The 14,785-nt window shown below is 40.7% G+C and overlaps 1 protein-coding gene across 1 annotated transcript in view; it reads left to right on the forward strand.

Annotated features, from left to right (window-relative positions):
- The window catches only part of ERC2 (ELKS/RAB6-interacting/CAST family member 2), a 1,048,627-nt gene that overhangs the window by 502,643 nt on the left and 531,199 nt on the right, over positions 1-14,785 (forward strand). The window contains exon 8 of the mRNA XM_032647533.1: positions 7,636-7,773. Within this exon, the coding sequence (XP_032503424.1) occupies positions 7,636-7,773 (138 nt within the window). The remainder of the gene's footprint in view (positions 1-7,635; positions 7,774-14,785) is intronic.

Here is a 14,785-nt window from a genome sequence, read left to right on the forward strand (position 1 = left end):
TAAAGGCATGAACTATAGAAAGAAAGGGTAATAAATTGGCCTTTCTGTTCTGTGAAAGCAAGTATAAGTGGTGCAGCCACTCTGCAAAACAGTTTGGGAGTTTCTTATACAGCTAAATTACAACTCTCATAAGGCCCAGCAGTTGTACTCGGGCAGCATTTATCCCAGTGAAAAGAAAACTTATGTTCATGGAAAAAACTAGTGCATAAATGTTTATAGTTGCCTATTTGTAGTAGCTGAAAACTGGAAAAAATCCAACATCCTTAGATAGGTGAATGGTTAACCAAGCTGATGTATCCATACCATGGAATACTAGTTAGCAATAAAAATGAATAGATTATTGGTAAACATAACAACTTGGCTGGATCTCCAAAGAATCATACTGTGTGAAAAAAAGCCAATGCCAAAACACCATACTTTCAGGGATAGTTTCTAGAGTATATGGTCACCTTATCTTTGATAAAGGAGGCAAGAATATACAATGGAGAAACGACAGCCTCTTCAGTAAGTGGTGCTGGGAAAACTGGACAGCTACATGTAAAAGAATGAAATTAGAACACTCCCTAACACCATACACAAAAATAAACTTCAAATGGATTAAAGACTTAAATGTAAGGCCAGACACTATAAAACACTTAGAGGAAAACATAGGCAGGACATTATATGACATAAATCACAGCAAGATCCTTTTTGACCCACCTCCTAGAGAAATGGAAATAAAAACAAAAATAAACAAATGGGACCTAATGAAACTTAGAAGCTTTTACACAGCAAAGGAAACCATAAACAAGACGAAAAGACAACCCTCAGAACGGGAGAAGATATTTGCAAATGAAGCAACTGACAAAGGATTAATCTACAAAATTTATACGTAGCTCATGGAGCTCAATATCAAAAAAAAACCCAATCCAAAAATGGGCAGAAGACCTAAATAGACATTTCTCCAAAGAAGATATACAGATTGCCAATAAACACATGAAGGGATGCTCAACATCACTAATCATTAGAGAAATGCAAATCAAAACAATGAGGTATCACCTCACACCAGTCAGAATGGCCATCATCCAAAAATCTACAAACAATAAATGCTGGAGAGGGTGTGGAGAAAAGGGAACCCTCTTATACTGTTGGTAGGAATGTAAATTGATACAGCCACTGTGGAGAACAGTATGGAGTTTCCTTCAAAAACTACAAATAGAACTACCATACGACCCAGCAATCCCACTACTGGGCATATTCCCTGAGCAAACCATAATTCAAAAAGAGTCATGTACCACCATATTAATTGCAGCTCTATTTACAATAGCCAGGACATGGAAGCAACCTAAGTGTCCTTCGACAGATGCATGGATAAAGAAGATGTGACACATATATACGATGGAATATTACTCAGCCATGAAAAGAAATGAAATTTAGTTATTTGTAGTGAGGTGGATGGACCTAGAGATTGTCATACAGAGTGAAGTAAGTCAGAAAGAGAAAAACGAATACTGTATGCTAGCACATATATATGGAATCTAAAAAACAAAAAAGGTTCTGAAGAACCTAAGGGCAGGACAGGAATAAAGATGCAGACATAGAGAATGGACTTGGGGACACTGGGAGGGGGAAGGGTAAGCTGGGATGAAGTGAGAGAATGGCATGGACACATACACACTCCCAAAGGTAAAATAGATAGCTAGTGGGAAGCAGCCACATAGCACAGGGAGATCAGCTCGGTGCTTTGTGACCACCTAGAGGGGTGGGATAGGGAGGGTGGGCGGGAGATGCAAGAAGGAGGAGATGTGGGGATATATGTATATGTATAGCTGATTCACTTTGTTATAAAGCAGAAAGTAACACACCATTTGTAAAGAAGTTATACTCCAATAAAGATGTTTAAAAAAAAAAAGAAAAAAATTCATATGGAATCTCAAAGGACCCTGAATAGCCAAAACAGTCTTGAAAATGAAGAATGAAGCTGGAAGAAATCACACTTTCTGATTTCAAAACTTACTGCAAAGTTATTATATGCAAAACAGTGTAGTACTGGCATAAACACAAACCATGAATGGAGAGTCCAGAAGTAAACCCTCACATATATGGTCCCATGACTTTTGACAGGGGTTCCAGGACCATTCAGTGGGGAAAGGAGTCTTTTCAACAAATGGTACTGGGAAAAAACTGGATATCCATATGCAAAAGAATGAAGTTGGACTTTTACCTGACGCCATATACAAAAATTAACTCAAAATGGATCAAAGACCTACATGTAAGACCTAAAACTCTTAGAAGAAAATACGGACCAAAAGCATCACAACATTGGATTGGCAGTGATGTCTTGATTATAACACCAAAGGCACAGGCAATGAGAGAAAAAAATAAACAAATTGGATTTCATGAAAAAATTTAAAAATTGTGCATCCAAAGACAATATCAGCAGAGTGAAAAGGCAACCCATAGAATGGGAGAAAATACTTGTAAATTATGTATCTGATAAGGAAATAATATGCAGAATATAGAGAGAAATTCTGAAACTCAACAACAAAAATCAAACAACTTGATTTAAAAATTGGCAAAGGACTTGGAGAGACATTTTAAAGAAATACAGATGGCCAATAAGCACATTAAAAGATCACACAACATCATTAATCACTGGGGAAATACAAATCAAAACTACAATTAGATACTATCTCACACCTGTTAGGATGGTGACAATCAAAAACAAACCAGAAAAGTGGGCAGGATGTGGGAAAATTGAAACCCTTATATACTGTAGGTGAGAATGTAAAGTGGTACATTCTCATACTGTGGAAAACAATATGGTGGTTCCTCAAAAAATTAAAAGTAGAACAACCATATGATCCAGCAACTCTGATTCTGGGCATATAACCAAAAGAATTGAAAACAGGGTCTCAAAGAGGTATTTGTACACTCATGTTCATAGCAGCATTTTTCACAATAGCTAAAATGTATAATCAACCTATGTATCCATCAGCAGATGAATGGATAAGCAAAATGTGGTATATACATACAGTGGAATGTTATTCAGTATTAAAAAAGGAAGGAAATTCTGATGTATGCTCTGGATGAACCTTGAGGACATTATTCTAAGTGAAATAAGCCAATTACACAAAAACCACTGTATGATTCTACTTATATCAGGTACTCAGAGTACTCAGAATTGTAGATGCAGAAAGTAGAATGGTGGTTGCCAGAGGCTGGGGGTAGGGGGAATGGAAAGTTATCATTTAATGGGTAGTTTCAGTTTATAAGATGGAGTTTTAGAGGTGGTTGACGGTGTTGGTTGTACGACATTATGAAGGTATTAAATACTACACTGCTACTGAAGTATACACTTAAAAATGGGTTAGATGGCAAATTCTTTATGTGTTTTACCACAATAAAAAAAAGAAAAGGTATTTCTGAAGCATTATGAGAGATTTGCAGGCCTGTAAATTCATGCTTCCCAAGCTACCTGTTTCTTTTTTAAAATATCTAATTTGTCATGGAACAATATGTGGTCCTGCTGTGTATGATCATTGTGAAGTTCTGGCCACATGTGACTCGTGTTCAGAAATATCTCAGTTTGTCTATACACTGCTCACGGTGACAAGTCCATCAGTCTTGTTCTTGAATATTGGTGTGATACATAGGCACTCTCGATTTTTGTAGTTATCTTATAGACTGGCAACAAAGAGTTGCATGGACCACATTTGGACAAGTGTCTAAGTCAAATCTTAGCTTTATAGGCGTTAGGTACTTGAGAGAGAGAGACAGTTGGGAGAAATTGTTTCAGGATGGTTCAGTTTCCAGGTTTGGGAGCTAACAACCATGCTCTCCCTAGGTGTGTAGATATGGGTTCTTTTTCTTTCTTTCTTTTTTTTTGGCTACCCATATTTTGAACTCTCTTCTGATCTTATGAAGGACCTTTCCTGATGGAAGGTGAAAATGTCAGCACTTGGTTTCTCAGCCTCCTTTGCAGCTGTGCTGTGTACCCGACCCTGGCTCTGCTCATTAGATGTAGCTGCCCCAGAGTTGCTGGAATTTTGAGAATGTGGTGTGCTCTCTGCTGCAGAGACTGTAAGGTCGAGGCCATGGCGCTGCACAGCTACAGGGCTAGTGGTGGTTTTCAGTGGTCCATGGCAGCTGGGTTTGTGCTGTAAATCTCAGTTTCTGGTATTCTGCAGCTGGGGCAACAGTGTTGGTAAGCCTGGAGCTTCAGAAATCAGTCTGAAGCCATTAGGATTAGGGCAGCCTGGTGACCTCCAGGGCCTGAGCTCTCCCTGCCCCTGCCCCCTCTCCAGTGGTCTGCTCTGAGAGGTACAGGTACCACTTCAGCAAAACTGGCTCCTTCCGAGTCTCCTTAGCTGTGATGAAAATGCAGCTTAGTTCAAAGGCAAGGACAACCCTGTGCTCAGGTCCATCTCTAGCCCTCTTCTGCTCAGACCCATCTCTTATTTTATCAAGTCACAGTGACCAGTGAGTTGACTATGTTGCTTAGGTGGATTCAGTTTTTTGCAGCATGTGGAATTTCTCACAAAATCCTCATTTTCCATCCCCAGTCCTAAACCCTGGTTTTCAATTTGCTTATTTTTCATTGCCTGCTATTTCAACCTAGTACAACCTCACCCTTTGAAGAAAAGTTTCTACTTTTTTTCTTGTAAATGTTGTTAATAATTTACAAACATTAGAAAGCTGCAAAATAATTTTTAAAAAGATACAGAATTTTACATTTGCCCCAGTCTCCTAAATTTAAAATTTTAAGAATTGAGTCCTCCTTGGAGTAAGAAAGGAATATTTCCTCTTACAATGAGTCCTTTTAAAAAGCACAAACTTACTGTTCAAAACACATTTAAAGAACCATTCTTATATTTTGTAGTTGATCTTAAATATCTTTTATTCTGTCTGTTATGTTCAAGGAGAACAAGCTGGCAGATGCAGTAAAGTATAAAGAAGAAAAGTAAAATCATCATTCATACCACTGCCAAATAATACTTTAGTGAATTCCATATATATATTTTGTTGTTGTTGTTCTATGGTAGAATTTTCTCTTTTTACAAAGAAATATCATATGATTTTACATTCTACTCTTTTTCCTTCTCATTCTCTGATTTCTACTTAGTTATCAGTTGTATGCAAACATGATTTTAAATACTTGCATAATGGTTTAAATTTTTATATACAAATATAAACTAAAAATTACCCATAATTTTACCAACCAGATAATCTTGGTTGGCATTAAAAATGAATAAAACCCACATGGTTAGAAAATTCAAGCAGAGAACTACAGAAATGTTCAGAAAGGAGAAACAGAAGGCCTCTTCCACAGTTCTGTACCCTAGACCCTTTCCCCCAAAGTTAAACACTATTAAAATTTCTTGTGAATTTTTTCTCCAGAAAAAAATTTTATATTAATAGCTGTGTATATGTATCTATTTATAGGCTTATTTTTTATTTACACAAGAGGCTATGTATTCCCCACCCTGGTCTGTACCTTGTCTTTATTAAGAATCATTCTTGGTGATCTTTGTGCAACGTTTTTAAAGTGGTGTATCCCTACCTCTATAAATGTCTCCAGTTCCAGCTCTGTGTTTCAATCTTGTCTGTGGTATAATTGGCTCTTCTGCTGAGTTCTTAGATGTGAGATAATAGCTATGTCACTCCTGTGTCTCACCAGCCCACATTTCTCCAGCTCTTATCGCCTACCTGAGTATTCCTTGGACCACTGACCCTCAACATCCTTAATCTCCCCAGTAACTGAGGAGGCCCCAGGGAGTCTCACAGCAGTCTTCTTTAGCCTCTATTTGCAGCGCCCGAAGTCCCTTGAAATCAGTGATGCCACTACACCAGGGCTGATGCCCTGAGAGAAAGTCTCCTTTCTTCTGTCCAGGGCACTGTCTCCCAGGGTGAACACGGGGAACTTAATCAGTGTGCTTGGAGCCACCATGGATTTGCACACGTGTGTATGCAAATGTGGGTGTGAGTGTACTCAAAATAATAACACACACTCTCTCAAGAGTCAGTCCTCTCAGCTGCTGGCTTCTTCTGTATAATGACTACATTCTGATATGTAACCATCCATATTTTTGCTCACTCATATATTTGCTTATTGTATTGTGTAACCCCGTGAACACTTGTCTGGAACGGAGGGAGCCTTTGTTCTGAGTGCAGATGATTATACCTTTTGAGTTCCTGTGTTTTGCATGGAGGGACACTGAATTCTTACAGTGGTAGCTGAATAGGATACAATGCATTTTGATGAAGGAGAAGATTAATTATTTCCCCAAACCAGGATGTCTGTCTCAAGGCAGAAAACATGTCTTATTAAAAAATACATTGGCAAAAAAAAAGGAAGGAGAAGAAGGAAGGGGGAGGAGAAAGGGAAAGATAAAAGAAAGAAGGAAGGCGCAAAGGATGGTGGGAAGAATGGAAGGAGGAAATGTCCATCTGCATTAGGCCACATCTATTTTAATCATTGGAAAAATTAGCCACGTCCTCTGTCCTCAGATTGAGGGTCAGCATCTTTGCATTCAGAACTATTTTGATGCTGCTGCTGCTGCCACCTCCACTGTCAACCCTCCTCCTTCTCATTATTGCTTCTACTCTTGTCATTATTTGTATTGCCATTCCAGATTCATGCTACGTGAATCGAGTAATCTCCAAATTTGTTTGAGTCACACATTGTGAAACATGCATTTGGAATGATTTCCTGAGAAAGCCTGGGTGCAGAATACAAATATTTTGAATGGACTTATCTTAGAGTTGTACTGCTTTTTTTCCTTGTCAATTTAAAACCCTTAATATGAATAAATTGTTTGTACAGTGGGACTTTTTTTTAATCCTTAGATAAGAAATACAAGGTTTGAAAGCAGAGAATAAAAACATGAATGATAATGTACGCAATGCCCAAGAGAAGGTCCTTGCTGTTGTTCCTGGGCAGGCGTTATAATCGGCTATTTGGTGTGTTTATTTCAGGCTGCAGATAGTGGATAAAAGTGGCTGGTTGGTTGCCAGCACATGACTTATTTGCCAGATGGAGTGTTTAGTACTTGTTACATTTGATTTATATCACAGGTTCTTCCCATTAACAGTCTACTGGTGATAACCTACTTGGCTTTTCATGTGGTTACTTGAAACAGCCACTTGACAACATTTGGCATATCACAAAGTTTAATACTGAATAAAGGAGTGAGTGAATGACTACATAGGTTCTGCCTTATAGTGATACGGTGCTCAGTGCAGAATGAGCACCCAGTACGTGTCTGTTCATTGAATAAAGTAATGCTGAATATGTGTTTCTCTGATTCACTGCACCAAGATTAGGTTTATGGACTTGAGACTTAAAGGGCTGGTGAAAGAGGTAGAAATAGATAGAAATAATAGTGCTTACATGTCTGAAGGGCTTGCATTTGCATGGAGGGAGATATTCTGCTCGTCTGTATTGCCATTTAAACACGAAGTTGAATTACATGGAAGAAAGAAGGTCTCTTCATAATGGCCTTGATTCTGAGTCAAAGTGTAACTTCATAATACTGACAATTTCCATAATCTTGGGTCTTTTAAAATTTTTCTTTTTAGATAGGTCCACTTCAGGGACCTTGGCACTGAATATGTAATAAAATGTGCATTAAATATGGTGATCTTTACTTTCAGATTGAAAACTTGCAAGAACAACTTAAGGATAAAGACAAGCAACTGACCAATCTGAAAGACAGAGTGAAGTCCTTGCAGACTGATTCCAGTAATACGGATACTGCACTGGCGACGCTTGAGGAGGCTTTGTCAGAGAAGGTAAGCTTGGACTAAAAATTAGCAGGGGTATCAGGATTTAGGGAAGCATGATTGGGAGGAAATGATCCAAATGCATTTCAGTGAGCTTGTTTTTCTTCATGCACCCGCACTAAGCCTAGTCCCAGTTGGGCCTCCCACTCCCGTGCTCGCCCTTCGCAGTAGACTTGGCACGCTGAAGCCAAGGGGTGTCTTTTTGAAATGCATATCTGGTCACATCACCCTTGGCCCTGATTAAAAACCTTCACTACCTTGTCATTGTTTTTAGGATGATAAAGACTGAAATCTTTAACCTCACCCATAGGGTCCGACCCTTCATCTGCTTTGGCTCTTACCTGACCAGCCACTTCTCTGCCTGCCTCACTTCCCTCCCCTCCCCTCCCCTCCCCTCCCCTCCCCTCCCCTCCTCTCCCCTTTTCTTCCCTCCCTCCCTCCCTCCCTCCCTTCCTCCCTCCCATCTTTCCTTCCTTCCTCCTTTTCCAGCCTCATCCCCCATCTCTCTTCCCTCATTCTTTGTGCTCTAGGCATACTGGCCTTCTAGATTTCTTTTTTAATTAATTTATTTTTATTTTTGGCTGTATTGGGTCTTCGTTGCTGCACGCGGGCTTTCTCTAGTTGCGGCGAGCTGGGGCTACTCTCTGCTGTGGTGCTCAGGCTTCTCATTGCGGTGGCTTTTGTTGTTGCAGAGCATGGGCTCTAGGTGTGCGGGCTTCAGTAGTTGGGGCATGTGGGCTCAGTAGTTGTGGCTTGCAGTCTCTAGACCGCAGGCTCAGTAGCTGTGGCGCACGGGCTTAGTTGCTCCGCAGCATGTGGGATCTTCCCGGACTAGGGCTTGAACCCATGCCCCTTGCATTGGCAGGCGGATTCTCAACCACTGTGTCACCAGGGAAGCCCCGGCCTTCTAGATTTTTAAGTGCACCATTGTTCCCTCCTGCCTCAGACACTTTGCACATGCTATTACTGAGCCTAGAATGTTCTTTACTCTTTGCAGACTTAATTTCTCTTCTTCAGAGAGCTCAACTTCCTGAGAAGCTGTATAGCACAGTAGTCAAGAATGTGGACATGGGAGTCAGACTGCTTGGGTTCAAATCCTAGGTCTGACACTTACTACTTAGGGCAAGTTACTTAACCCCTCGCTTTCTCAGTTTTATCATTTGTAAAAGAGGATAATAATAGTACCTACTTTAGTGGAATATGTTGAGGAGAAGATGCACTAATATATGGAAAGTGTTGAGAATAACAGGCATAATAAGTTATAGCTGTTATTATTATTATCAGTCATTTTCTCAGGGAAGCCTCCTAGGTAAAATCCTCTCTTATGTTCTCATGAACACCGTGAATTTCCCAGAGCTCTTGTCACAATCTTAATTGTTCATTTATCTGTTTTAATGTGATTAATTGGTCTTCTCTGCTGGACTCCAAGCCTGAGCAACATACCCGTATATATGTGTTATTTGTGTGTGTTAGCTTACCTTCCCCCAGTGCCTAGCACAGTACCTGCATGGGGGAGTGCTCAGTGGGTGTTGATTGAGTGAGTCGCCACCATATGACAGGCACTGCTGTGGGGACTAGGGGTCCAGTAGAGAAGAGAATGGGTGAAAATCCTAGCTCTCATGGAGGTTAGATTCTAATGGGACTGAGGAGACACAGGCAATAATTAAGTAAGTAAAACACATGGGACTTCAGAGGGTAATCATTTCCATAGAAGAAAGCAAGAAGACGGTACAAGGAGTGCTGGGGTGAAATGGCCAGGTAGAGGGTCTTATTGAGAAGGGAAAGTGAGGGATGAGCCATGAGCACTTCTGGAGGGAGAATGTACTAGAGGGGAGAGCAAGTGCAGAGTGGGAGGGGGAGGGGGGAAGAGTATCCCTTGAAGCCCCTGGGAGAAAGGATGAAAAATTTTGACTTTCACTCCAAAGGGGATAAGAAGCCATTTGGAGGGTTTTGTTCAGACTGACATTTAAAAGGATTACTTTGATTAAAAGAATGAACAAAATCTATTAGGCAAATAGGTCATCCTGATGTTTACCGATTTCTAGCGCATTTCATTCTAGTTAAGTTAGTTCATTCATTCTCTCGGCACTTCTGTAGGACTCATACTGTGCAGAGTGTGTGTAGTGTGCTCAGTCTTAGCTCTGCCACTAACTGGGTGACCTTGACAAATAACTCTCTCTCCCAGGGCCTCAGATTTCCCATTTGTAGGATGGGAGAATTAGATTAAATAGCCCACTGGTTCCACAAGTCAGTGAATCTTAAAGAAGGCTTCTCTGACCTCTACTTCAGAATCACCAGGAGGAGTCTGTTGAAAATATAATTATTAGGCCCCATGTATATCTACTGAATCAGAACCTTGAGTAGTGCCTAGAAGTCTGCACTTTGGCAAGCTCCCTAGGTCATTGTGATACATACACTAGTCTAAGAACCACTTCTCTATGCTAAAAATATAGAAGGTTAAAAAAAGGAGCCATAATTCTATGCCTAGATAGTCTTAATTTTCCTATTAAAATTACAAGATTATAACTTTAACATTAAATTATAAATAAGAGACAAGATTTTATGTGGAAACATAAGAATAAATAAGATGGTTTTTCAGGAAAAATATTCTTTTTACAATTTTCAAGAATTTAGTATCAAAGGTTTGGGTTTTTTTTGGCTGTGTTGGGTCTTCATTGTTGCGCATGGGCTTTTTCTAGTTGTGGCGAGCAGGGGCTACTCTTTGTTGCAGTGCGCGGGCTTCTCCCTGCGGTGGCTTCTCTTGTTGCAGAGCATGGGCTCTAGGCATGCGGGCTTCAGTAGTTGTGGCGTGCGGGCTCAGTAGTTGTGGCACGCAGGCTCCGTAGTTGTGACTTGCAGGCTCTAGAGCACAGGCTCAATAGTTGTGGAGCACGGGCTTAGTTGCTCCACAGCATGTGGGATCTTCTTGAACCAGAGCTCAAACCTGTGTCCCCTGCATTGGCAGGTGGATTCTTATCTACTGCGCCATCAGGGAAGTCCCTCAAAACTTTCTTGTAGTAATTTTGTTTGTAAAATTTGAATAAAGGAATGTTGTTTCAAAAACTATTAATAATCATGTATCCCTTTTGCAGTTTTTGAGTGATATCATGTCAGTCCACTTGTACCCTTGATTTCTTTCTCCAAATGTACAGAAATAAACTTATACGATATACTTTTCCATATCATGTATTCTTTTTTTTTTTTTTGCAGTGTGCAGGCCTCTCAGTGTTGTGGCCTCTCCCACTGCGGAGCACAGGCTCCGGACGCGCAGGCTCAGCGGCCATGGCTCACGGGCCCAGCCGCTCCGCGGCATGTGGGATCCTCCCAGACCGGGGCACGAACCCGTGTCCCCTGCATCGGCAGGCGGACTCTCAACCACTGCGCCACCAGGGAAGCGCCATATCACGTATTCTTGGCAGCATTTTATCCTTTTCCCCCCTGCTAAGATTTGATTTATTCTAGTTTAAATCCCAAAACAATTCTCATACCTGAAACTACTCCCTTTACTTAAGTACTTCCTTTGAGACTCAGGAGATGTTCAGGAAGGAAAGCTGAGGTCTGTGGGAGTCTGGCCCCATCAAACTGTCCCCATTACTTGATAACTGCATCACGTGGGGCAAGCCTCTTGTCCTCTCAGGGCATCTCAGTAACTTATCTTCAAAATGTGCATTTAAACTAGCTGACCTCTAAATTCCATTATCTTTTGGAATTACCTTGACAATAATTATTTAGTTTGCTGATCCACAATCTCAGGCATGTGAAGTCTGTACCGGACCATAGATGGGCAGTTGAGAACTTGGATGCCATGAAGGGCCATGCAGGGAGCAGAAATGAGGGAAGTGGGTTTGGTGTTAAGTAGTAGGGACTGCTGGTGATGGAGCAGTCTTTGACTTACCTCAAAATATTCAAGTTCAGATTTTATAGTATGATGCTCAAGCCAAACAAAATAGCTCTTTGGACCAGCTGTGGCCCATGAGCTGTTAGTTTCTAAACCCTGTTTACATCTGATTTTTAGCCTTTCACCTGATGAAGAATAAAAGCAAACAGAGAGAATTTTCAAAAGGTGCCAAAAATCAGAGCATTAGTGTATTTGAAAAACACAGACAAAAACATTGGATAGGAACTGGCAAAGTTTTCTATCATGGGACAAAGAATAGTAGATTTATTTTAAGTATTTATTCCAGTGGGTATCAGACTTCTGTATGTATCTAAAAATAATCTTCTCATCTAGAGAGTGTCTTAAAATACAGTTTCCTGGATCCCATTTCCTAGTGATTCTGATTCAGTGCTCTGCTGTGGGCTCTGCTGTGGGGAATCTTTGATTTTTAACAAGCATGCCCAGTGATTCTGATGCAAGTGTTTGGAAGGCCACACTTTGAGGAACAGTAAATCCATGTTCATTTTAAACAGTAAATCCATGTTCATTTTAAACATGGGAAGTGGGCTCAAGATGACATGCCCAGAAATGAAAATCTGGGACATGTGCAGCACTGTTCCTCATCTCTGGGCCCTGGGTGGACATCATTAATCACCCGTGGCACCAGTTAACTTCTCACCCCAGCACTCTGGGAAGCCACTTCTGCTCTGTCTAAGTTAGCCCTTAGCTGGGACTTTATTGCCTCCCCAAGGCCACTCAGCTCATGGGTGATGGAATGGGACTAAAATTTAAACGTTCTGTTCTTTGTGTGTTTGACAATGCAATCTCTTTTAATAGCCTTCCCCTCACCAGTTCCATTTTTATCCGCATGTAAGTGGACCGATCCTCTGCAACAAGACATGGGACAAAAAAGAAAATGATTAATTAAAAATCGTGTACTTATAAGAGCATTTAATTATTTGCTGTCCTTTGGCTGATGAATAGAACCCATTAGGCACTATTCACCATTTCACTTGGATTATTACATCCCAGGGAGTGTGTTATTCCTTTTAATGTCTGGGAACTTATTCAAATATCCAGAGTGTGTAAAAATAAATAAATAAATAAATACTGCTGCTTGGTGAGTTAAGCTTGAGTATGACTTAGCTCTAGGAATGACACGCAGAAGCTCAAGGAACCCGCAGTATTTATAAAGCTGGTCTCCCCAAGCCTTGCTGTGGCCACGTAGCAGATAAGCAGTTGAGAAAGCCAGATAGCAGAGCTGGAGGCCACTGCAGTGCAGTTCCCACCCAGTGATAAAGCACAAATAGATTAGACCTGTGCAGAGCCAGATGGGTGCACAAGGAACACTTGCCAATGCAAATAAGACTAAAACAAGAACACATTGTTGGAATTTCTGCAAGTTGGTTGTTAATCAAGTAGATCATGCCATATTAGGACCTTTTAACACATGTTTTTGACATCTGGCCCTGCGCGGCTGACTGTTAAATTAGTTTTGTGATTGACGGAGAAATATTTTGTAGTATTGAATCATCAATAACACTTAAAAACATTATACTGCTTGCTGATTTTCTTTGTCATCGATGCCCAGTCAATAGTACAAGTGCTTAGAGCAAATCAACCTAATTTCCAAGTGACTCTGACACCTTCTGGATGTTAACATGCATACTTAATTTCCCTTCCTTTGAAGACAGGATGATCCCTAATTTGAATTTTGTTCCTTCCATCAGCCTTTTTGATTGCCTGTTGTACGCCAGACAGTTTGCCCAGCCCTGGGTTAAGAGATTCATAAGATTTGACTGTTGCCTTTTGGAAAGCTAGGCTGAGAGAGTGGACATGCAATAAAACCAAGCAAAGGGTGCCTAGTGAGAATAAATGCATGTTTATGTTCTGGCCAGAGTGATTCCTGGGAAGGTTTCTAAATAGTGATGTGACATGGTCAGTTTGGGGCTTTAAAAATATCACTCCAACAGCCACGGGGTGGAAGTGATGGGATGGAGATGGCCTGCTCACGGGGTTACCAGTTGTGAGGCTTTTGCAATAAGTGCAGGCAAAAGGTGTGGGTTCAGTTGCTGAAATTGTTAAAAGTCCTTGAGAGACTTACCGTGCACTGAGGCCATTTCCTTCTTCTGTCAATCACATAATCATCTACTCTACAATGGCACAGACAGAGTAAAATAGGACAGTAACTGAAATCAAGAAGAAACAAAATAGGGAATGTAATAGACTCATTTGTTCTATTTCTACCCCCACTGTTATAGTAATAATATACTTCATTTTAAAGTGTTTTTGAGTAATTACAAAACAACAATGGTACTTTTTTTGCCCTTGAAAGCATTAGACATAAATTATTGTCATTGGGGTAGAACAGTTGCTCCCCTGGGGGAACTTAAATCACAGGCTAAGTGTTCAAACTAACTTCCCTCTACATTAAACACCGTTTTACAGTTGTCTTATATATCAGGCATCGTCTTGTACTGTATACTTGTAAGAATATAAAAGACAATATTCTTAAGAATCGTTGCAGCAACATTTTTTAACATGACCATCCAAAAGGAAATTCAAATATGTGTTAGGTAATTTGAAACAAGTTTCAGAAATCTAACTTAAATTTTACCCAAGCAGAATTTTCCTTAAAAAAAGAAGGTTCTGGGACTTCCCTGGTGACGCAGTGGTTAACAATCCACCTGCCAGTGCAGGGGACGTGGGTTCGAGCCCCTCGGGGAAGACTCCACATGCCGCGGAGCAACTAAGCCCGTGCGCCACAACTACTGAAGCCCCCGCGCCTAGAGCCTGTGCTCCACAACAAGAGAAGCCACTGCAATGAGAAGCCTGAGCATCACAACGAGGAGGGGCCCCTGCTCGTCGCAATTGGAGAGGGCCCGCGCGCAGCGACGAGGACCCAACGCAACCAAAAATAAATAAATTTTTTAAAAAATCCTTAGGAAAAAACCAAAAGGTTCTTATTTTGATATCAGTAAGATTTCACACTTTTGGAAAACATGTCTACTAGAGTAATGTTTTTATTTCAATATAAAAGTCAAGGACAGACAGACCCTCAGATCTCCTTGAATGGCTCCAGGTGTATGTTTGTGGCAGTGTGTTCTTTTGGGCGTGGCTAAGACTCAGACAGCCCTGGATGGC

Source organism: Phocoena sinus, chromosome 11, assembly GCF_008692025.1.
Source record: "Phocoena sinus isolate mPhoSin1 chromosome 11, mPhoSin1.pri, whole genome shotgun sequence".
Classification (NCBI taxonomy): domain Eukaryota; kingdom Metazoa; phylum Chordata; class Mammalia; order Artiodactyla; family Phocoenidae; genus Phocoena; species Phocoena sinus.